This window comes from Saccopteryx bilineata, chromosome 3 (assembly GCF_036850765.1).
Source record: "Saccopteryx bilineata isolate mSacBil1 chromosome 3, mSacBil1_pri_phased_curated, whole genome shotgun sequence".
Lineage (NCBI taxonomy): Eukaryota > Metazoa > Chordata > Mammalia > Chiroptera > Emballonuridae > Saccopteryx > Saccopteryx bilineata.
In genome coordinates this window covers 117,107,604-117,132,515 of record NC_089492.1, presented here as the reverse complement: position 1 = coordinate 117,132,515, position 24,912 = coordinate 117,107,604, and the positions used below count along the sequence as shown (strand labels likewise).

Sequence of the window (24,912 nt, the reverse complement as noted above, 5' to 3'; positions counted from 1 at the left end):
CAACTAAAAGTGAAGCAACTATAATTCTCAGCGTTCCCCCAACCCCTCTCTCCTCTTTCTGTAAAATCAATAAATAAAATCTTTAAAAATAAATGATTTAAAAAAATGATAAAAACCCAGTGCAAAGCTTCTCCTTTTCTACAAAGCCTAACTTCATCCTATAAAGTGAAAAGAATAGTATCTTCCCTCTCTTAAGTTCAGCACCTGACCTATCTCTCTCTCTTACCCACATAAAGTTTTTATATATATATATCTTACATGATTATTCTCTATGCACGCCTCTTCTACGCAACTAGGCTAAGTTCCATGAAGACAGAATGGGCATCTGATGCATCTTTGTATCTTCTCTAAACATGAAACATTGTGGCTTACATAAAATAAATATTAAATATTTTCTTAGTGAATGACTGAAAATTTAAGGAAAGGCCTGTTAAACAACCAACCATTTAGACATTTTCATAAGTTCCTGAAGAAAACTATTAAGTAAAAATTAACAAAGAGAGGTCCTACTTTTGTAATGGCCAGTGACATACACAATTGGGACTAACTCAAACGTGAGAACTAAAATGGTGGACAAAATATGAAACAAAAATCCTTTAAAGGCATCAAACAGCTACCAAGATCATGAAGGATCATGGGGCTAAGAGATGAAAGAAAGGAACTATAAGAAACACATTCCTGTTTCTCTCTACTCACCAACACTTCTGACATTTGTGGTTTTTTTACACATAGCAATTCTCTAATTCTCAGAACACCAACTGTGTGTCCTACAATTTAAGTCAATTATGACACTAACCACCTGGGGTTTGCACAGATCCCACAAGTAAAGGCTCAATCCCACAAAACTGCTCCTCCCCATATACTTAAGACACCAACCACAAGATCAGGTTGTCACCTATGCCTTTGACTGACTGGCTATAAATTGGGGGTTCTACAACCCACTTTTCAGGTTTGATAATTTGCTAGAATGGCTCACAGAACTCAGGAAAACAAATTACATACTAGATTATCAGTTTATAATAAAAAGAAACAACTCAGGAACAGCCAGATAAAGAAGCAGCATCAAGAAGAGTATGCGGAAGTAACAATGAGCTTCCATGCCCTCTGGGAATGCCTCCCTCCTAGAACCTCAGCAGTTCACCAACCCAGAAGCTCTCCGAATCTTCAGTTAGGATTTTTATGAAGACTTCATTCTGTCATGGGACACTGGTGATTAATTCAACCTCAAGCCCCTCCTCTTTCCTGAGGTAAAGGGATGAGGCTGAATGGTCTAACTCTAATAACACAACTGCCTGACTTCTCTGGCAACCAGTCTCCCACCCTTAGGGGTTTTCCAAGTCACCTCATTAACATAAACCCTGATGTGTTTGAAAGGGGCTTGTTATGAATACTAGATACTCTTTTTACCTTTTCTATTCTTATCATTTAGCAAATTCCAAGGGTTTTAGGAGTTCTATGCAAGGAATGGGGATAAAGATCAAATATACCATAAAATCACAATATCACAGAAACCCAGAGAGATCAGTTCAGAACAAGAGAGGTTTCTTTCTTTTTTTTTTAAAGAGGGTTCTTTTCTTCAGATATAGCCTGCCAAATTTGTAAGAGGTGACTAAGAGGAGAAGTTGAATAAACCCTCAATAAACTACAAGGGAAAAATAAAGGAGTTTAGGGTCTGCCAGGAATAAAGAATCTAATAAACATCCCATGTTTTGATTGGAGCCCCTGGAGGAGATATACCCCAGAAGTAATGGTGAACTGGAAAGATACCAAAGACTCACAAAATGCAAGCCCAGCTTCAAATATCTTAAAATCATTCACTGAATTTAGGTGATCTGGGATGCTAATGTGACCACCCACCAACCACAAGAAGTGAGGTAACTACATCCTAGGACTAAAATCTCTACAATTTTTCATATACAACGATTGATATTCTATTTTAAATAATCAGGCATATGATAATACAAAATAAATTGATTAAAAAAAGAGGCCCTGCCCAGTGGCTCAATGGATGGAGTATGGGCCCACTATTATGGACATCCTGGGTTTGATTCCCAGTCAGGGCACACAGGAGAAGCAACCATCTGCTTCTCTCCCTCTTCTCTCTCTTTCCCTCCCTCAGCCAGTGGCTCAGCTGGTCCAAGTGCATTGGCATCAGTTGCTAAAAATAGCTCGCTTCTCAAACATTGGTCCCAGATCAGGTTGCCAGGTGGATCCCAGTCAGGGTGCATGCGGGAGTCTATCTCTCCTTCTCTCACAGAAAAAAATAAAAGAGGTATTCTGGTCAAGATGGTGGTGTAGCTAAATGTGATACTCACCTCCTCATGCAACCACACAAAAATTACAACTACACAAAAATTATCATTCAGATTTGCCTAGAATCTAGCTGAACAGAAGTCCTACAATTAGAAATTCAAAGAAAAGGCCACATCAATACTGATAGGAGAGATGGACATGTGGAACAGACTGTTCCCACACCCATGTGTAGTAGATGAAAATTGGGAAGGCTATCTTGGCTGTGGAGGTCCTCTCTGAGGAGCAAGGCATCCCAGTCCCGCATCAACACCCCCAGCCCAGGATTCCAGTGCCAGTAAGAGAAGTCCCCATAACTTCTGGCTGTAAAACCCACTGGGGATTGAGACTGAAATGGAGGGCTGCTGGAGTCCCAGATATTCCTCTTAAAGGGCCTACACATGGACTTAGTCAGACTTACTTGCTCTAAGCTCCAGTGCTTGGGCAGTAGCTCAAAAGACTGTAAAGGACATATAGAGAAGAACTAAATTGTCTAGCATCAAAGCAAGAGCTGGAAGGGCAGCTTTCTCCCAGACAAAATGCTGACAGAAGCTACTGTTTTCTTTTCTGGGAATTCCCCTTCAGAGTCAATAGGCAGTAGCCATATCTGAGTCTCTATCAACCTGGCTAACACTTGTGGCCCCACTGTGGTGATTCCCTGAGACCCTGTCCCACCCAACTTGCTGGAACAATCAAGCTGTTTCCAGTTGCTTTTCAATGAATGGCCTGTCTTGGTTCATGCTTCCAACTTTTCTAAAACCTCTCAAACAAGCAGTATGTGACCTTGGCATGCCCCGTACCTCCTGCTAAGTGGCCCTAGGATCAGCATTAGTGGCAATTAGCTTTGATTGCAGCTTGGCCTCTCATGGATACCTCTAGGCTCAGTACGAGTAGAAGCAATCTGTAGATCGCTTTGTGGTTTAGGCTAGGTGGCCCTGGGCAGGGCACAGGGAGTGGGTGAATTTGGCCTATACCTCCTGGGAGGCCCCAGAGCCAGCGCACCATGTGGACAATTTCAGACCCATTGAAGCTCCATCCAACCACCTCCACAGCAACACATGCAAGGGGAAGACGCAGTGGACACCAGAGCCCAGCTAAAGTAAGTCCTGCTTTGTTGGGTAGATTTCTGCGTAGCTGATCCACCGTGGTGGCTGCAGCCAGTCCTTGCAGCTGATCAACCTGGGGGTAAATCCCTCCCACTAATGTGCCAACAGCAATCAAGGCTCAAATGCAACAGAAGGGTGTACACAGCCCACATAGGGGGTGCACCTGAAGGGCCCAGCTCAGGAGATCCAGGAAGCTGTGCCAATAGACCCTACAGGACACCTACTATATAAAGCCACCTACTACACTACTCACAGGAAACATCATAGCTTTAGCTAATACATAGAAACCAACACAGGGAGGCTGCCAAAGTGAGGAGACTAAGAAACATGTCCCAAATGAAAGACCAGAACAAAACTCTAGAAAAACAACTAAACAAAATGGGGACAATCTACCAGACGCAGATTTCAAAACACTGGTTTTAAGGACGGTCAGTAAACTTAGGGGAAGAGTAGATGAACTTAGTGTGAACTTCAACAGAGACATAAATAGCATAAAAATGGAAACAGAAAAACATAAAAAAGAACTAGTCATAAATAAAGACTACATTAACTGAAATGAAAAAAATACATTACAGAGAATCAAGAGTAGAGTAGATGAAACAGAGGATCAAATCAGAGATTTGGAAGAAAGCAGAAAACATTCTATCAGAACAGCAAGAAAAAAAGAATCCAAAAAATGAGAATAGTGTATAGAGCCCCTAGAACAACTTCAAATATATCAACATTCACATCATGACGGTGCCAGAAGGAGAAAAGAGAAAGCAAGAAATCGAGAAAACCTATTTGAAGAAATAATGACAGAAAACTTCCCTCACCTGGTGAAGGAAATTGACATACAAGCCCATGAAGCTCAGAGAGTCCCAAACAAAATAAACCCAAAGAGGCCCACACCAAGACACTTCATAACTGAAATGCAAAAGGTTAAAGAAAAAGGGAGAATCTTAAAAGCAGCAACAGAAAATCACTTAGGGCCCTGGCCGGTTGGCTCAGTGGATAGAGCATCAGCTTGTTTTTGGACATCCCAGGTTTGATTCCCATCAGGGCACACAAGAGAAGCGACCATCTTCTTAGCTCTCCCCCCTTCTCCTCCTCCTCCCATAGCCAGTGGCATGTTTGGTTTGAGCATTGGCCCCAGGTAGAGAGGATAGCTTGGTTGGTCTGAGTTGGCCTTAGGCACTAAAAATAGTTCAATCGATTAGAGCATCATCCCAAGACAGGGGTTGCCCAGTGGATCCTGGTTGGGGCACATGCAGGAGTCTCTCTCACTATTTCCCCTCCTCTCATTTAAAAAAAAGAAATGAAAAAAGAAAAGCAGTTAGTTACATACAAGGGAGCTCCTGTAAGACTTATCAGATGATTTCTCAACAGAAATTTTGCAGGTCAGAAAGTATTGGCAAGAAATATTCAAAGTGATGAAAAGCAAGAACCTACAACCAAAATTACTGTAGCCAGCAATGTTATCATTTAGAATGGAAGGACAGATATTTTCCCAGACAAGAAAAAGTTAAAGGCATTCATCACTACCAAAAGAGTATTATAAAAAATGTTAAAGGGTCTTCTTTACAATCAGAGGGTGGGTGGGAGAATGGGTAAAAGAAGTGAAGGGATTAAGAAGTACAAATTGGTAGTTATAGTCATGGGGATGTAAAGTACAGCATAGGGAATATAGTAATATTATAATAACTAGTTATTGTGTCAGGTGGGTACGGGGTGATAACTTAGTAAGATATATATATATATATAATGTCTAATTGCTGTGTTGTACATCTGAAACTAATATAATGTATGTCAATTGTAATTGAAAAAACATTTTTAATTTTTTAAAAAGAAAAGAAAATGACAGACTATTAGGGATCCAAATAATGTTTTTAGATACAATTTAAAATAACTACTTAGACTAAGATCTAAGTACCAACATTTCTACATTAAAAGCGTTGATTTACATTAAAGTCTTCAATCCATTTTCAACTAATTTTTGTATATGGCGAGAGGGTAGGGAACCAAACCTAAAAAAATAATCATTTTTTCCAGTTTCATTACCAAACATCTCCTCCCTTTCATTTGATCTGACATGGTACCTCTGTCATGTATTAAAGTTTCATATTTTCTTAGGTCTGTTTGGGGCCCTCAATTCTACTACACTGGTCAATCTGTCTATTGTAACCCCAATGCTAAACTGCTTTGATTAGTACTTTCTCCATAATAAACCCAACTATATAATAAGGTCAGTTCATCATCACTATTTCTCTTCTATAAAGGATCCTCCTTTGCCTGTTCAGAATAATTTTATACTTAATAGACAAAAAGTCTTGTTAAGAGTTTGTTTGGAATTGCATTGAATCTACGTATCAATATGGGGGAAATGTCATCGTTATAATATTGATATTAAAGAATGATATAACTGTCACCTGACCAGTGGTGGCACAGTGCACAGAGCACTTGGAACACTGAGGTCCCAGGTTCAAAACCCCAAGCGCAGGTTCACCAGCTTGAGTGTGAGGTTGCTGGCTTAAGTGTGGGATCTTCAACATGAACCCATGGTCACTGGCTTGAAGCCCAAGGTTGCTAACTTGAGCCCAAGGTCACACTGGCTTGGCTAGAGCCCTCTCATCAAGGCACATATGAGAAGCAATCAATGAACAACTAAAACAATTCAACTCCAAGTTGATGCTTATCTCTCTCCCTTCATGTCTGTCTGCCTCTCTTGCTAAAACCAAAAAAACCCCCAATAAACCTCACCATATATTTAGCTGTCCTCCATTATCTCATAATATAATTTTCCCTAAAGATATCTTGCCCTGGCTAGTTGGCTTAGTAATGGTAGAGTGTCAGCGCAGTGTATGGATGTCCTGCGCTAGATTCCCTGTCAGGGCACACAGGAGAAGTGCCCATCTGTTCCTCCACCCCTCTCCCTCTTGCTTCTCTCTTTCTTCCCCTCCTGCAGCAATGGCTCGATTGGAACAAGTTGGCCCCAGGCGCTGAGGATGGCTCCATGGCCTCTGTCTCAGGTGCTAAGAAGAGTCTGGTTGCTGAGCAACAAAGCAACGCCCCAGATGGGCAGAGCATCACCCCCTAGTGGGCTTGCTTGCAGGGTGGATCCTGGTCAGGGTGCATGTGGGAGTCTGCCTCCCCTCCTCTCACTGAATTAAAAAAAAAAAAAAAGCCTGACCTGTGATGGCACAGTGGATAAAGTGTAGACCTGGAATGCTGAGGTCACTGGTTCAAAACCCTGTACTTCCCTAGCCAAGACACATATGGGAGTTGATGCTTCCTGCTCCTCCCCCCCCCTTTTTTTTCTTTCTCTCTCCTCTCTAAAATGAATAAATAAAAAAAGAAAATCTTGACTATCATTTCTTAGATTTGTTGCTATGTACTTTATATAAATATTTTCTAACAATATTTCCTTTAATTATTTTCTGCTGATGCATAGAAATAAAATTGACTTTTGTATATTAATTTTCAATCAGGTCACACTGCACTGGCTACACCCTCCACTACAATGTGTGAATGTTTAAGTAGTTAGGATGGGTAACCTATTGTATACAGATAGGAAACTCATCACCTTGAGGCACTTGACTGTGAAGATAAATTTTAAAATAACAGTAATACAAACACACTGTTTAGGTGCCAAAAGGCAATATAAACACGTTCCATCATAGACCCTGACCACAATGAGCATGAAATTCATCTCAGAAGAAATAAATGTTCCAACAGATGTCACAAAGCTTTTCATGTTAATTGCCAAGTGAATGTTATAATTAGGAGAATATTATTCTTGGCTGAGAGAACTAAAAAGGCTTTCAGAACATTTCAGGTAAGAAAAACAACCTGAATATTTTTGGTGCATAAGTACAAACAACATATGTTCATTCATTCAACTGTTCACTTATTCTTTCAAAATATTTTAATTAAGCCTCTATCATGTGCCAAACATGGGCTAGGTATCAGAGATGCATGCAAGACAGTCCCTGCTCTTCAGGGTCTTATGATTTAGTGAAGGGGAAACATGTAAACAAAGTTATAGCAATCTGTATTAGAAATATATACAGCACCTTTGGAAAACAGACAAAATACTTTATTCTGTTTAGGAAGGTTAAACAAAGCTTGAAAGAGGTGACCCATAAACTTAAACTTGAAGCCTCAGTAGGAAAAAATCACCAAGTAGATCAGGGCACTCCATACAAGGAAAATGCACATATAGTAGCACAGTGGTGAGAAAAATTATGGCTTTTCTAACATGGCAAACGGTTCAGAATGGCAAAAGCAAAGCATGCATGTGTGCTCTCAGTGTTTGAGGAGAGGGATAGGAAACTGAAGCACAGGATGAAAGATGAAGGTGAAGTTGGAATGGAAAAGCAAGGATCAGATCATGAAAGGCTTTGAATGCCATGCTTCAGAAGTTGAATTTAGGAAGTGGACAGGGGTTTCTCCAAGTGTGGCCCATGGATCACTTGCATCAGGGCAGATATCAAAGAGTAGTTTTGGGACCCACTAATCATAAAATTAATTTAGTGGACTGAATAAGCATTTTCTTTTTAAAAAGAATGGAATAGGAAGGAATGGAATAGAGAGTAGATTGCATGTAGTAAGAGTATTCATTTTTATCTTTGTATGCAAGTGTATGTATTGAGAGAAATAAAATATAATTTCTACTCTGAATAGCGGTCAAATAAGAAACGTGGATCCAGATGCTTGTTAATGCAGAGTCCAGGCCCCACACCACCTATCAAATTAGTGGGAATATAGCCTGGGATCTCCATTTTTAACAAGTACTAAGGGATTCTTATGCACATTCAAATTGAGAACCACAGTTGAAGATTTTTTAGAGCCACTAAAGGATGATAAGCAGAGTTCTGAAATGATTCATACTGGTTTTAGATTTATCTTTTTTGGATGCAGAGTACATAAACTGCTTGGAAAGTGATCAAGAATAGAAGCAGGAGCCCTAGCCTGCTGGCTCAGTGGATAGTGTTGGCCCAGCGTGCAAATGTCCCAGGTTCGATTCCCGGTCAGGCAGGGCACATGCGTTAAGTGCCCATCTGCTTCTCTTTCCCTTCATCTTCCCTTTTCTCTCTCTTCCCCTCTTGCAACCAGTGCCTTGATTGGTTTGAATGACTGCCCCAGGTGCTGAGGAAAGTTTGATTGGTCTGAGCATTGGCCTCAGGCGCAGAGGATAGCTCAGTTGATTTGAGCATCAGCTCCAGATGAGGGGTTGCTGGGTGGATCCCAGTAGGGGAATATGCAGGAGTCTATCTCCCATCCTCTCACTTACAAAAAAAAAAAAAGAAAAGAAAAAAAGAATAGAAGCCAAGGCCCTGACTGAGTGGCCCAGAATAAAGGTTTACCCAGAGTGCCAGAGGTTGCAGATTTGACCCTTAGTCGGGGCATGTATGAGAAGCAATCATTGAGTACACAACTAAATGGAACAATTAAGTGAAACAATAAGTTGATGCTTCTCTCTCTCTCTCTTTGTTCTCCCATCCCCCCTCTCTCAAATCAATGAAAATGTTAAAAAAAAAAAAAAAAGAAAAACAGAATAGAAGCAGAGCCACAAGTTTAGAGGCTATCCACAACAGTCCAGGCTAAAAGTGATGTAGGCTTATATTCCTACAGTGGTGGTAGGAAAATGGAGAAGCTGGACTGAGCGATGGTCAGGGTAGGTGAACAAAACAATTTTTCTGGAAGAAGGAAGGGTTTGTAAAGAGGAGCAGTGGGAGACAAGGGCGGAGAGATATGCTGCAGCTACATGTGGAAGACTTTGAATTCAGGGCCATTTAGTTTTTAAACTATTTTGGGAGCTATTGCAACTTTTTAATGATAACAACATGAAATAACACTATTCTAAGCAGAGTATTACAATGAGAGGAAACACTACAACTCAAATTATGAGATGATAAGCTCCTGAACTAGAGAGATAGCAAAAGGGGTTAGGGAAGGAATGAATGTTACAAAAAATAATAATAAAATAAACAAACACAAAATACTGTGAACGATCCCCAGGCAGGACTGTTCCTTCCTGGTATGTATTCATTCAGGCAGTATAGGAGAGATGAGACCATGAACCTGGGAACCAGCTTACCTGTGTTGAAATCCTGGTTCTGCCTCTTACCAGCTATAATACCTTTAGCATATGACTTAAATTTCCCATACTTTCATTTCCTAATCTATAAAATGGAGGTAATAATAGGCTGTTATGCCTCATAGGCTGTTATAAGAATTAAATGGAGGAAAATGTGTACAGCACTTACGATGTATTAGGAACTATCCTAAGTACTATAAGAGGGAAGGTAATTAACATGATGCCCGGTTTGGGACTGATAAAACAACTACCACTTCCCCTCCGACCCCCAAACCTCCCACAGATGCCCATCTGCCTCTGGACTCCTGTGTCTTCTTTTTAACGTCTTTTACAGGAGAGTCAGGAGATCTGAATTGGAACTCTAGCTGTGCCACCACCTGTACGTGGTGAAACTCACATAACCAAAGTTTCGGTTCCCTCTTCTATGAAGCAGTGTCATAGTTAATGATTAAACAGTGCCCATGAAAGCACTTAACATTTATTCCTTGATAATACAAAAAGCACTTAATTAGCTATTATTTATAATCTCCTTCTTATGTACATTATCTCTGTTTTACACTGCGTCTAGACTTAGCCTTTTTAAAGGTCTGGCCTTCTATTTAGCAATGAATCAAATTTTTAATGAATATACTTTTGACCTAGAATAAATAATAATAAAGATAAATTTTCACATAAAAGTTCAAAGTACCTGATCAGAAAAATTAGGGGATATTTTATCACTTCATATTCACTTTGAAATATCCCCTAATTTTTGTGAGCAGTATACATCTTCAATGAAGCTTTTTAATAAAATGAAAATAACCTAGCCTGGCCAGGCGATGGTACAGTGGACAGAGTGTCGGACCGGGATGCAGAGGACTCAGGTTCAAAACCTTGAGGTTGTCAGCTTAAGCCCTGGCTCACCAGCTTAAGCGTGGGGACACTGGCTTGAGCGTGGGATCATAGACATGACCCCATGGTCAATGACTTGAGCCCAAAGTTGCTGGCTTGAGCAAGGGGTCACTCATTCTGCTATAGCCCTCCAGTCAAGGCATGTATGAGAAAGCAATCAATGAACTAAGGTGCCGCAATGAAGACTGCTTCTCATCTCTTTCCTTTCCTGTCTATCTGTCCCTATCTGTCCCTCTCTCTGTCTCTCTCACAAAAAACCCCCCAAAAAACCAAAAAACCAAAAAACCAGGAGTTCCTTAATAAATGTCTAGATAAACAAAGCATGGTCTGCCCCAAACCAGAATACTCTGTTAAAAAGTAAAATAGATTTATAAGTACTAACATGGAAAGAAACTTAAGACATATTGCTGAGTGGGGAAAAAAGAAGCAGAATAGGAAACTAGCGTAATTCCATTTAGTTTTAAAATATATGTAATATACGGTTACACATATATAAAGGGGATTCTAGAAAAATGTACATCAAACTTAACAGTAGTCTCCTCTGGTGAGTTAGGATTGACAGGGAAAAAGGGACCTTTGATTTCCTATTATACTAAATAGTATGAAAACAGACTTAAGAGAAAAAATATAACAGCATATCCCTTAAATTATCATCATATTCTTTATTTTTTTTCATCCAGGAAAAACATTAAATAAGGATGTCTTAAATATGCAAAGCAATCTATTCTTTCACAGTTCTGTAGGTGTTCAATTCCTGAATTATGCATAGTTAGGTAGCTGCAGAAGAATTTCCAAGGAGACTACCACAGTACAGATTGCTAGCATTTAACTTGGTATCATTTATCTACTCAAAAAATACACAGTGATTACAATCCACTAAACAGTAAATATCTAGTCATGTACACCAACAGGCCATGAAAATATTTTGTATATTTTCTACTATTTCCATACTTCTTCCACATTGGGATAAAAGTTTTACTGTTAAATATGTCTTTGAGTTAAATGCACTTCAATATCTTTTCACAGTGCCTGTTCAACATTCAGAAAGGGGAGTGTGTATTGTTTGCTAAAATAGCAAAAGAAAGGCCACATTCAAAAAGAATCAGAACATTTCTGAGAGGATCCGGAGAATGTCTGTTGCAGTGGCAGTGCACCAACTACAAAGAATGACATTTTGCAGACAAGCTTAATTGGCATTCAAGAGAAAGGATCTCGGTTTCAGGTTAAACATAATGGAGTTGGAAGATACTGAACTCACCTCTCTCACTGACACCAAAAACTACGACTACATATAGAACAGCTGTCTCTGAGAACAACCTGGAGACGAGCAGAGCAGATTTTCTACAACTACACAGAAAGAAGAGGCCAAACTGAGGCGGGTCGGAGGGGCACAGATGCCGTCTAGTCAGGACTCGGCCACTGCCCTACTACCCAGGCGGTGACCCACAAGTGGGAGGGGTATCACCATGACAGAGGTCCCTCCCTGAAGAGCGAGGGGTCTGAGCCTCAGCTGGGGGACCGGCACCAGGAAGAGGAGACACATAACATCTGGCTTAGAAAACCAGCAGGGCTTACATGTGGGAAAGCCTAAAGGCTGTAGGAAACCAAGGTTGTACTCCTTCTGAATCACAGAGCAGAGGCAGCAGTCTGAAAAGCACCTGGGTCACATGTAAAAGTGATACAATGACTAATTTTAGGGTGCGTGCTAGAGGGACAGGGATCCGTTGGAACTTTGTCCTAAGACAAAAGTGCTGGTGAGTGCCAATTTCTTCCTCCTTTCTCTACTCTCCTACCTAGTTGGTCTGACACTGGCAGGTACCATTTCTGACACTCTCCATCAACCTTGCTAATACAACTCATTCCACTCTGATGTTCTCCCTGAGGGCCCAAACGGGCTGGCACCCCTCTAGAGTGGCTCCTTCCCCGTCATAACTGGCAGGCAGCCTCATCAACACCAGCACCCAGCAGTGTGTCTGCATCAGTTTAGGGCTAGGCCTTGCAGCCAGCCAACTAAGACCTGCCCTGCTCATCAGCATGCCCCCAACAGTTGTGGCCAAGCCCCACAGTCAGCTGGGTCAGGAACTGCCTCACCAGCCGCTGTGGCCCAACCATCACAGGTGGCCACACTATTCTACACAGGAAAACCCCTGGAGTGGCTGGCTCTGGTGACAAGGGGGGATTTCACTGGGCCCCACAAGATCCCTTCTAAATAAGGCCACTTTTTCAAGACCAGACACATAGCTGATCTACTTAATAGAAACAAACAGGCAAAATGAAGCAACAAAAGAATATGTTGCAAACAGACAAACAAAAAAGACAAAACCCCAGAAAAAGGACTAAACAAAGGGGAGATAAGCTGTCTACTAAAAAGAGTTCAAGTAATAGTCATAAAGATACTCATCAAACTGTCTAGACAAGTAGATAAACTCCGTGAGAACTTCAACAAAGAGATAAAAATAGCAAAAAATAAAATAAATAAAGAAAAGGCCTGACTAGGCAGTAGCACAGTGGATAGAACATTGGACTGGGTCGCAGAGGACCCAGGTTCGAAACTCGGAGGTCGCTGGCTTGAGCACAAGCTCATTTGGTTTGAGTAAGGGGTTGCTGGCTTGAGCAAGGGGTCACTCACTCTGCTGTAGCCCCCCAGTCAAGGCACATATGAGAAAGCAATCAATGAACAACTAAGGTGCCACAGCAGAGAATTGATGCTTTTCATCTCTCTCCCTTCTTGTCTGTCTGTCTTTATCTGTCCCTCTCTCTGGCTCTGTAAAAAACAAAACCAAACCAAACCAAACCAAAAAAAAAAAAAAAAGATCCAAGCTGAAAAATATAACAACTGAAATGAAAAAACACACTAGAAGGAATTAACTAGCAGATTAGATGACTCAAAAGAATGGATCAGTGATCAGGAATACAGGACAGTGTGTTCCTGATGGTATCTTCTGACTGGAAGATGAAAAAGAAAAAAGAATTTAAAAGAATGAGGCTAGCATAAGGGACCTCTAGGACAGCATCAAGTCTAACTTTCCTGGACTCCTGCTCCCTGTGACAGTTCCTAACAGACTGAACTGTGGTTGGGTTGCATTTTTCAGGGATTTGGCATGGTGATGGGGCCATCTTGGACTTGGGGAACATGTTAAGGACACTACTCTTTTAGGGATTCTTGCTGTATGGGCCAAGAGTTTGCTTAAAGGCTTTTAATCACTGTAAAAAAAAATAGAGGACTGGATGAAGAAGATGGGGCACATATACACCATGGTATATTATTCAGCTAGGAGAAATGGTGACATCGGATCACTTATAGCGGAATGGTGGACTCTTGGTAGCATTGTGCGGGGTGAAATAAGTGAATCAGAAAGAAACAGGAACTGCAGGATTCCATACATTGGGGGGACATAAAAGTGAGACTAGGAGGCATGGACAGGAGTGTGGTGGCTATGGGGGGTGGGGGGAGGGAAGGAGGGAGAGGGGCAGGGGGAGGGGTACAGAGAGAACTGGATGGAGGGTGGCAGAGGATGATCTCTTTTCGGGTGATGGGTATGCAACAGAACTAAATGACAAGATAACCTGGAAATGTTTTCTTTGAATGTATGTACCCTGATTTATTGATGTCACCCCATTAAAATAAAAATTTATTAAAAAAAAAAAAAAAAAAGAATACTAACATTCACACCTTAGGGGTTCCAGAAGGAGAAGAGAGAAAGGGACAAGAAACCTTTTTGAAGAAATAATGGCTGAAAACTTCCCTAACGTGGCAAAGGAAACAAACATCCAAATCCAGGAAGCATAGAGAATTCCAAAGAAGATGAACCCAAAGAGACCCACATCAAGACATATCATAAAACATTATGGCAATATATATTCAAGGGAATATACCTGATGAAAGGGAAAAAACCTACAATCAAGAATACCTGGTAAGGTTATCATTCAGAATTGAAGAAGATATAGTTTTCCAAACAAAAGCTAAAGGATTTCTTCACCACTAAAATCATTACAAGAAAAGTTAAAAGGAGTTAAGTGGAAAAGAAAAGGCCAAAACTAGAAATAAGAAAAGATCTGAAAGAAAAAAAAAATCTCACTAGTACAGACACACATATATACTAGTAAAGATAAAAGGCCAACCACCTAATAAGGCTAGTATGAAAACAATTAAAATGGCAATAATTTCATACCTATCAATAATTACTTTAAATGCATATGAACTAAGTGCTCCATTCAGAAGACGGAGGGTGTCTGAATGGAGTAAAACACATATATGCTGTCTACAAACGACTCACTTCAGAACAAATGACACACACAGACTGAAAATAAAGAGATGGAAAAAAATATTCATGAAAATGGAAACAAAACAAAACAGTTAGGGTAGCAATACTTATTATACCAAACAAAACAGACTTTAAAACAAGTTATAACAAGAGATAAAAAAGGACCCAGCCATTCCACTTCTGGAGAAAATGAAAACACTATTTCGAAAAGATAAATGCAGTGCTATGTTCACTGCAGCATTATCCACAATAACGAAAGCAGCCAAGGTGTCCATCAACAGATAAATATATTTTGAAGATATGGTACATATATACAATAGGATAGATTACTCAGCCATAAAAAGGAATTAAATCTTGCCATTTGTGACCACAGAGATGGACCTAGAGGGTATTACGCTAAGTAAAACAAGTCAGAGAAAGACAAATACTGAATCATTTTGCTTATCTGTGGATTGAAAAAAAAAAATGAACAAATTTGTAAATAGAGAGAATTGATAGTTACCAGAGGGTTAGGTGGTAGGGGAAATGGGAAAAAAGGTGAAGGGAACTAGAGTTACTAACTTATAATTATAACATAAGTAAGTCATGGGGAGGTGAAGTACAGCACAGTAAATACAGTCAATAATATCTCAGTAACTTTGTATAGCAACAGATATTAAGACTTCTTGTGGTGATCACTTCGTAAGGTGTATAAATGTCAAATCACTATGTTGTGCACCTGAAACTAATATAATATTGTTTGTCAACAATAATTTAAAAAGACCTTTACATTCCAGAATTTTTTTTAAGAGAACACTTCTGAGGTTTTCTTATAGAAGAATGGCATTCTCCACTGAGATGAGAGCATAGGAATTTTTTTTTCCAGCCTGACCAGTTGATGGTGCAGTGGATACAGTGTCAGACCAGGATGCAGAAGACCCGGGTTCGAAACTGAAGGTCGCAGGCTTGAGCGTGGGCTCATCTGGTTTGAGCAAAGCTCACCAGCTTGAGTCTAAGGTCGCTGGCTTGAGCAAGGGGTCCCTCAGTCTGCTGTAGCCCTCCGGTCAAGGCACATATGAGAAAGCAATCAATGAACTAAGGGGCCACAATGAAGAACTGATTGCTTCTCATCTCTCTCCCTTCCTGTCTGTCCTTATCAGTCCCTCTCTCTGTCACAAAAAATCTAAAACTGAAAAATTTTAAATATATTCATTACTCAGACACAGGTATAAAAAGTAGTAAAGTGAATACAGAAGTTGAGATAGCTTTTAAAAAATGTTTAAAATACAAATAGAAATCACTTACATAAATAAGTCAATATCATTAATAATAGAAATAATTATATCAAACATACTGACCTTTGAAAGGATTGATTCCTGCTCTTATTCTTGAAATAATAGCTTCTTTTACTTCTTTTTTCTTTACACATCGAATACCCAAATTTTGAAAACTAGAAGGAAAACAGAGCTTTCAAATTTCATTACAGTTAAACACATAAATACTAAAGAATACCTCAAGTATCAAGCATATATCCACAGTTAAGAGTCATCATACTGTCAGATGGAGATAGTGAAGCATGTTATAAATGTCCAATTGCTATGGTAAAGATGTGAGGGTAAAAAAAGTAGGGTTACATTTCTGAGAGCAGTGTTAAAGGAAAAATGATCTATGTAAGTTTTGCATAAAGTATTTCACAAGTATACCTAATATGCCTATGTTAAATAGACCCAAGTAGACAAAGGTGAACAGGAAAGTGCCACCAAAAAGCTAAAACCTCCTAAACAAATTTGTCCTCAAATCAATAAAATCTGTATCTTTGATAATATAAAGTAAAAGTTGTAAAAAAAATTCCCACAGGCTGAAGCCCATAGGTACATTTTGCTGAGTACATAAAAGTGTTGTCTACATTTAAAAAAGATGTTCACAGACTACCAACACTTAAAACTCAGGTAACTGCATCCTAATGCCTGCATGTCTGGCTTCTTGAACATTTTAAGGGTCTGACAGCAGTGGGTCGGCACAGAAACACCGAGCTGCGCTGCAGGGCTCTTCAGACTGCTATGGTGCTTGCGGGTCCTCGCACACTCCATTTCACAGGCACCTGATTTAAGCCCTGACTTTACTGCTAGTAGCAGTGGAATGTATTTTATGTCATATTTTATGATGTTATAATAATCATGCATCATAAGAAAGCATTGAAATGTGTTTTTTAATTAGGTGTTTGATGCTAACAATAATATTTAACAAAAGTTTCAAAATGTCATTTATGGAAAACTTCTCAATAGCTACCAATGTTACTAATTTGCATGTGTACTACAGATGATAGCTGGGGGAACTCCCCTACCACCACCAGTCATACTTGTTCCCACATGGAAAAACCATGACATCATTAAAGTTGGGTGGGTGTGAATAAGGAAGCAAGAGTGACTACAATAACATTAGTAGGTGTTCAAATTTCACATGGCACTTTGCAAAAGGAGGCTGCCTGCCTTGTGTGCCTCTCTCTGTGTTCATCTTCACATTCACATCTGTGATTCTGTTTGCACCTAAAATATATTTGACATTTCCTTCCTCTGACTCCACTAATTAAAAAAATGCATCTTGAGTTCATAATCCTTTCTTGGAACCCTGAAACCACAATCCTCTTCCTCAAAAGTATTCCGCTTCTTTGAAAGATTCTTAGTTTTTGGTCTCACTTTTTTGCTGACAAAAGATTTTAAAGAATCATGCATTTTAACATATTTATACACTACTTGATTTAGTTTCATCTGAGTCATTATATTTGACACTATTCACAGAATATTATAAGTAGTAGAGATTCTGAAATTCTAACATGAGGAAAACAAGGATCATAGAGATTATGTGAATCAATTTTTTACTCATCTATAGTCATTCAACAAGTTTTGGGGTTCCTACCATGTACAAAAACTCTGGAAAGTAATAGGGATATATAAAACTTCCCCTCATGGAGCTCACAGTCTAGTGCAGGAGATGGCCAAATACAGTCCATAGACCAAATCTGACCCACCATCTGTTTTTTAAAGTAAAATTTTATTGAAATACAACTAAATGACTATTTATGTATTGTCTATGGGCACTTTCATGCTGAAAGAGCAGAGCTGAGAAGTTACAACAGAGACCACATGGCTAGCAAAGCCTAAAATATTTACTATCTGGCCCTATTCAGGAAAAAATTGCTAATATTTAGTCTAGTGAAGCAGATAGATATTAAGTAATCATACACAAAAATCCTAAACTGAAACTATGACAATTTTTATAAAGGAGATGTACATGATGTCATGAAGACGTATGATGGGAAAGAACTGGTCAATTCAGGGAGAGCAGCCAGGCTTCTTGTAGGAAGTGGCACTTATGAATAGAAATGAAACGGAAAGACGAGAGTAGAGAGACTTCAGGCAGAGGACATACAAAGGACCGACCATACAGAAGAGCACTGTGCGCACAGGAAACTGAAGGCAGGCCTTTGTGACTGGAGTATAGATAGCAAGAACACAACTGAGGCCAGAGATACAAGTGGGTCATGTGGGCTTTATAAGGAATGCTGTCCAAATTTCATGTCACATAAAGCCATTCACATGTTTTAAGCAGAGATGTGACCATCAGATTTGTATTTAAAAAGATCACACTGAATAAGTAATTTTAAAAAAGATAACTTTGGCTAAAGAAGAGGGCACATGGGAAGGAAGAGGCACAAAAAGAGTTGGTGCGAGAAGACTAGTCAGAAGGCTCTTCTTGCCCTGGCCAGATAGCTTGGTTGGTTAAGCATTGTCCCAAAGTGCAGAGGTTGTCGGTTTGATCCCCAGTCAGGGCACATACAGGAATAGATAGATGTTCTTGTCTCTCTCACTAAAATCAATCAATCAATCAATTTAAAGAAAGGCTCTTCTTTGCAGCCCACATTTAGACCACAGGGATAGTACTGTGGTCATGATGGAGGTCACACAGACAAGTGGATAGATTGAAGAACTATTTAGGAGGTACTATTAGTGAATTCAATATGTGCACCTGTGTGAGAGGTGTCAAAGACACCTAAGTTTGGGGCTTCTATAGCAACCATTAATATACCGTACACTGGAGGACTGATTTTGAGAGGAAAGGAATATGACTATATATGATAATGGTTTTAGGCATATTTTATTTGAGGTTCTTTTGAGATATTTAAGAGAATATGTCAAAAAGGCAATCACACTAAGCATATTCTCCACTGACAAAACTAGGGCTTCCTAGAAAAAAAGTGTTGATTTCAGGGCAGGGGCAAGAAAAGTACAAGTTAAGTCTTAAACACTTGTTGCATCAGTAAAGAAGATGCAACTTCACTCAAAGAAAGATAGGGCCATGTCAGAAGGACATGGGAACAGTTCGAAGAGGCTTGTATTAGTCAAATTTGGGTCAATTTGAAAATCAAAACAATAATGTCAGTACACTGAATATAGAAATCCACGGGTCTATACGGATATTTTTTACATGGGGAAGTGTAAGAAAGGAAAGTTTTTCTTTATAATAGAATGCCAATTAATATCACAAATGGAAAAAACTAACATGTCTCCTGAAGAGATATTTTGAGAATACAGTATCACCTCTACAGAGTCCTTGTCTAAAATGGTTCATGTTAACATGAAAATATTACTCACATTATTCATGGTAACATAGATATAATTATGAACAACCATTTATTCTAATCCACATTTAACAACAATCGTCAAAAAAACAGCCTAGACTCTTCAAGAATGTTAAAGTTGTAAAAGATGAAAAAAGCTAGGAAACTTTTCTAAATTAAAGGAGACCAAATAAGCATGACAACTAAATACAATGTGTGATCCTAATGGGAACCTGGACTAGCACAGGACAGCCATAAAGGGCACTACTGGGCATTACTGTATATAATTAAGGAAGTCCAAAAATTAACTGCCTATAACATTGAGAAGGAACAGTCAGAAAAGTACAAAAACAGAAGACTTTGTTCTCATAGAAATCAAGGATCAGAATGTATAGGAAGGAGTGATCTACAGTGTAAAATGCTGTTGGGAGGTCAAGTATTATAAACAGGAAATGTATCTTGCCAAGTTTGTATTACTAGTTTGTTTTGTGTCCTTATTGTAAGAAAAATAGTTTAAAGTATTATTTTCTAAATGGTTACTACTAATATATTAGGAGGCCACTAATTTTTTCCTGTTGTAATTAGTTTCATTTCCCCCCAAACTCAAAACATGATTATAAAACATTAATTATAGAGTAAAAATAAGCTAAAAGACAAACATTAAACCCCACAATCCTACCCACCCAGAGACAAGTACTATTAATACCTTAGAGTATATACTACCATGGGTATGTACACATTTATTTTAAATGAAAAAAGTTTATCATATATTGTTTTAAACCCATTTTATTTACCTAGCATATTGTGAATAACTTTCTATACAAAGACATATTTGCAACGTGATTTTTTTTTTTTTTTGTATTTTTCTGAAGCTGGAAATGGGGAGAGACAGTCAGACAGACTCCCACATGCGCCCGACTGGGATCCACCCGGCACGCCCACCAGGGGCGACTCTGCCCACCAGGGGGCGATGCTCTGCCCCTCTGGGGTGTCGCTCTACAGCGACCAAAGCCACTCTAGTGCCTGGGGCAGAGGCCAAGGAGCCATCCCCAGCGCCCGGGCCATCTTTGCTCCAATGGAACCTCTGCTGCGGGAGGGGAAGAGAGAGACAGAGAGGAAGGAGGGGGGGTGGAGAAGCAAATGGGCGCTTCTCCTATGTGCCCTGGCCGGGAATTGAACCCGGGTACCCCGCACGCCAGGCCGATGCTCTACTGCTGAGCCAACTGGCCAGGGCCGCAATGTGATTTTTAAGGCTACACAGGAGTACATTGCATGGATGTACCAATTTATTTAACTAATCCCCCTTTATTTATTACAGTGGTACCTTGAGATACGAGAAGACCAACATATGAATTTTTTTTAAGATATGAGCTGCAACTCGGTCCATATTTTTGTTTGAGATCCGAGCGAAATTTCAAGATACGAGTCGTGATTCAGGAAGCTGCTGCTAGTTGGTGCATTGGTGCACGGGTCCAGTATCAGCAGCACAACACCAGCATCTCGTTCTTTCTCACGTGTTACCCACAGAATCAAGTCGAATCTCATGCGCTGTACTCATTCTTGCATCATTTTTGCATTTTTTACTAACTTTTTTTGTGTGCTATCATAGGGCTAAAGAAAGTGAGTGTAAAGGACAGTGACGAGAAGAAGAGAATGATGTCAATAGAAGTAAAGCAAGAAATAATAGAAAAACATGAGTGTGGTATACAAGTGATTGAACTGGCAAGGCTATACAACTGCAATACATCTACAATTTGTACCATCCTTAAACAAAAGGATGCCATCAAAAGCACAAATCCAGCAAAAGGAACTACAATTCTGTCCCAATTAAGGAGAAATATCCATAAAGAAATGGAGAAGCGCCTGACCAGGTGGTGGCACAGTGGATAGAGCATCGGACTAGGATGTGGAAGGACCCAGGTTCGAGACCCCGAGGTCGCCAGTTTGAATGCGGGCTCATCTGGCTTGAGCAAGAAGCTTACCAGCTTGAACCCAAGGTCTCTGGCTCCAGCAAGGGGTTACTCGGTCTGCTGAAGGCCCACGGTCAAGGCACATATGAGAAAGCAATCAATGAACAACTAAGAAGTCGTAACACGCAATGAAAAACTAATGATTGATGCTTCTCATCTCTCTCTGTTCCTGTCTGTCTGTCCCTGTCTATCTCTGCCTCTGTAAAAAAAAAAAAAAAAAAAAAGAAATGGAGAAGCTTTTGCTGGTGTGGGTGAAAGAGAAAGAGCTGGCAGGAGATACAGTGACAGAGACTGTAATATGCGAAAAGGCATGTATTATTTATGGCGACTTGAAGAAGAAAGAACCATCAACCTCAAAAGAGGCAGAAGATACGTTTAAGGCAAGTCACGGCTGGTTTGAAAATTTCAAGAAGAGATCTGGCATCCACTCGGTGATGAGGCATGGTGAAGCTGCGAGTGCTGACGTTAAGACAGCTGAGGAGTAAGTACATCACACATTTTGCTGCGCTTATCGCAAAGGCAAACTACATCCCCCAACAAGTGTTCAACTGTGACGAAACAGGATTGTTTTGGGAAAAAAATGCCCTGGAGGACTTTCATCACCGCAGAGGAGAAGAAGCTGCCAGGCCATAAACCCATGAAGGACTGTCTGACCCTTGCATTGTGTGCAAATGCTAGTGGTGACTATAAAGTAAAGCCACTGCTAGTGTATCATTCCGAAAATCCTTGAGCCTTTAAGATTCACAAGATTCTTAAAGAAAAACTGCAGGTTATGTGGTACACCAATGCTAAGGCATGGGTTATGCAGCAGTTTTTTATTGAATGGGTAAATCTTGTCTTTGGTACTGCAGTGAAGAAATACCTTCAAGAAAATAAACTCCCAATTAAAGCATTACTAATCCCTGATAATGCTCCAGCCCACCCACCTGGTCTTGAAGATGACATTCTTGATGAGTTCAAATTCATGAAAGTCCTCTACCTCCCACCCAACACGACTTCAATCTTGCAACCTATGGATCAGCAGGTCATTTCCAACAAAGCACTTGTTCCGCCGCTGCTTGAGGTGACTGAGAATACGATTCTAACCCTTCGAGAGTTTTGGAAAGATCACTACAACATTGTGATATGTTTACACATTATTGACTTGACATGGCAAGAGGTTACAAGAAGAACTTTGATCTTGGCATGGAAAAAGTTATGCCCTGATGTTGTTTCAGACAGGGACTTCAAATGATTCAAACCAGAGACTGAGACCAAGGTAGAAGAGTTGGATGAGATTGTATCCCTCAGAAAGTTGATGGGTCTGGAGGTAGATGAGGGTGACATAAACGAGCTCATTGAGGAACATGAGGAGGAACTCTCTCAACTGAGGAGTTGAAGGAGCTACAGATGATGCAACATATGGAGTTTCTGCAAGAGATTAGTAGTGAGGAGGAGGTAAGAGTCGGAGGAAGTGATTTCTACAAGTGAAATTAAAGACATGCTGGCAATGTGGGAGAAGCTTTCAAGTTTCATTGAAAAGAAACACCCAGAAAAAGTTCCAACTGGTCGTGCTTCAGCACTTTTTAATGACACTTGTCTGTCACATTTCTATAACATTTTAAAAGGCAGGCAAAAGCAAACCTCTTTGGATAGATTTTTATTCAAAAGTCCTGCAAGTGAAAGTGCCGAAAGAGCAGCCAAAAAGGCAAAAACAGGTGATGATTAAATGAAAAATACGTACTGTCAAGCTTAGGTTAAGTTTAAAGTTAAGAAAGTGCATTTTTTTTACAATTAAATTTTTGTGGTTTCATTTTAAGTAAAGAAAGTGCAGTTTTAGTTTTGTTTAAAGAAAGTGCAGTTTTAGTTTACAGTTAGTGTTAAGAAAGTGCAGTTTTAGTTTACGTGTCTACAGTGCCTGCATCCCTTCCTCCCTCCCTCCTCCTCTGCCATTCACCTCTGTTAGCTGCACTGGTCTGTCTCCAAGGTAAGAATACCGTACTAAATAACACTTTTTTCTTTTATTTCATATATTTTGTTATGCATTGGTAAAGTATACATGTGTTTCTTAAATAAAAACATGTCTTTTTTCATAATTTAGGATGGTTTGGGGATGTTTCATAGGGCTGAAACGGATTAAATCTATTTCAGTTATTTTAAATGGGAGAAATTTGTTTGATATACAAGTTGACTGACTTACTTACAAGGTCAGTTACAGAACAAATTAAACTCCTATCTCAAGGTACTACTGTATTTGGATTGCTTCTAACTTTTTACAATTACAGAGCTATAATGAATATCATCATAACAAAGAGTCTGAACTTGCTTGTTTCCTGAGGACAAATTTCTAGAAGTAGAATTGCTAAAAGACAGTCATATTTTTCTGACTTTCCGTACCAGAAAGGTTTTAATTTACTCTCTCACTGATATAATGAATGGACCCATTTTCTGGCAGCCTTACCAATGAAGTGATACATTATTTTTAATCTTAGAATTACTGTTCATGTTGATTTTATAGCCTACTCTTTTCTACATAATAATTCCAGTTTTACAGTGAATTTTCTCACATCTGGCAATTTTAAAATTAACTATTAATGAAAATATAGAGTAAGGCCCTGGCTGGTTGGCTCAGTGGCAGAGCATTGGCCCGGAGTGAGGATGTCCCTGGTTCAATTCCTAGTCAGGGCATACAGGAGAATCGGCCATCTGATTCTCCACCCTTCTCCCTCCCCATTCTCTTTCTCTCTCTTCCCATCCTGCAGCCATGGCTCGATTGGTTTGAGCATATCGGCCCTGAGTGCTGAGGATGGCTCTGTGGAGCCTCCACTTCAGGGGCTAAAAATAGCTCAGTTGTGGGTTGCAAGCATGGCCCCAGATGGACAGAGCATCAGTCCCAGACGGGGGCTGCCATATGGATCCTGGTTGGGGCACATATGGGAGTCTCTTTATTTCCCTTATTCTCAATTGGAGAAGGAAGGAAGGGAGAAGAAAGGAAAAGACAAGAGTAAAAATTTATAAAGTTTTCCATAACTTGTTCAAACTAAGAAAACAAATCAGACCATAAAATTATCTATGTTGGCCTCCCAGTGCTTACCGCAGGCTGTGTTCTTACACTGACTGTACAGAAAGAGGAGGCAGAGTAAACCCACCCATCTACACCTCAGCCCTGGCTCTTTGCCTGGTCTGTAATGTGAATGGGGGGACATAGGGCTCAGGAGGCTCGAGATTGGACTTGTTTTTACTTCCTCCAAGCAAAGAGTAGATGTGGTGAGTAGCTTTTATATGAGTTGTGGCAGCTGGGCCAGGGAGTGATTAAAAAAAAAAAAATCTATGTTTACTTTAGGTAACAATAAGTAAGTATTCCTGCTACCATCATAAACTGTGTCTATTAAACACAGAATAAAAGGATATTTCTAATGCAAATGGTAAGAAAATTTAAGTGTACACTATGGGAAATAGAAATAGAATGAGGAATTAGTTTATTCTGCTAAAAAATATCAGATGTACATGGTTAGGAAACAAAGTGTCCTATGCTTCTCCAATTCCTGAAGACGTCTGTGATTGCATACTTACAATAAGGGCCTGCGTTCTTGTCCAAATTCTGCTTCATAGTAGCCATCTCTGCAGTCTTTTCCTACTAAATCATGAGGATGAGGTTTAAATGGTTCATTCTTTGTTACTAATGTAATTCTTACTTTTCCTTTTCCATAATAGTTCATAATCTGAAAAGGGGGGA

The 24,912-nt window shown here is 39.8% G+C and overlaps 1 protein-coding gene and 1 non-coding gene across 3 annotated transcripts in view; one reads left to right on the top strand and one right to left on the bottom strand.

Annotated features, from left to right (window-relative positions):
* Positions 1-24,912, bottom strand: part of REL (REL proto-oncogene, NF-kB subunit) — a 55,952-nt gene that overhangs the window by 15,457 nt on the left and 15,583 nt on the right. For both annotated transcript variants that reach the window (XM_066267193.1, XM_066267194.1), the window contains exons 3-4: positions 24,750-24,898; positions 15,968-16,059 (exon numbers count right to left, since the gene is read on the bottom strand). In XM_066267193.1, the coding sequence (XP_066123290.1) occupies positions 15,968-16,059; positions 24,750-24,898 (241 nt within the window). The remainder of the gene's footprint in view (positions 1-15,967; positions 16,060-24,749; positions 24,899-24,912) is intronic.
* LOC136332403 (small nucleolar RNA SNORA51) lies at positions 24,254-24,384 on the top strand. The gene has a single exon (XR_010730671.1). It is a non-coding gene; the product is annotated as a small nucleolar RNA SNORA51 (small nucleolar RNA).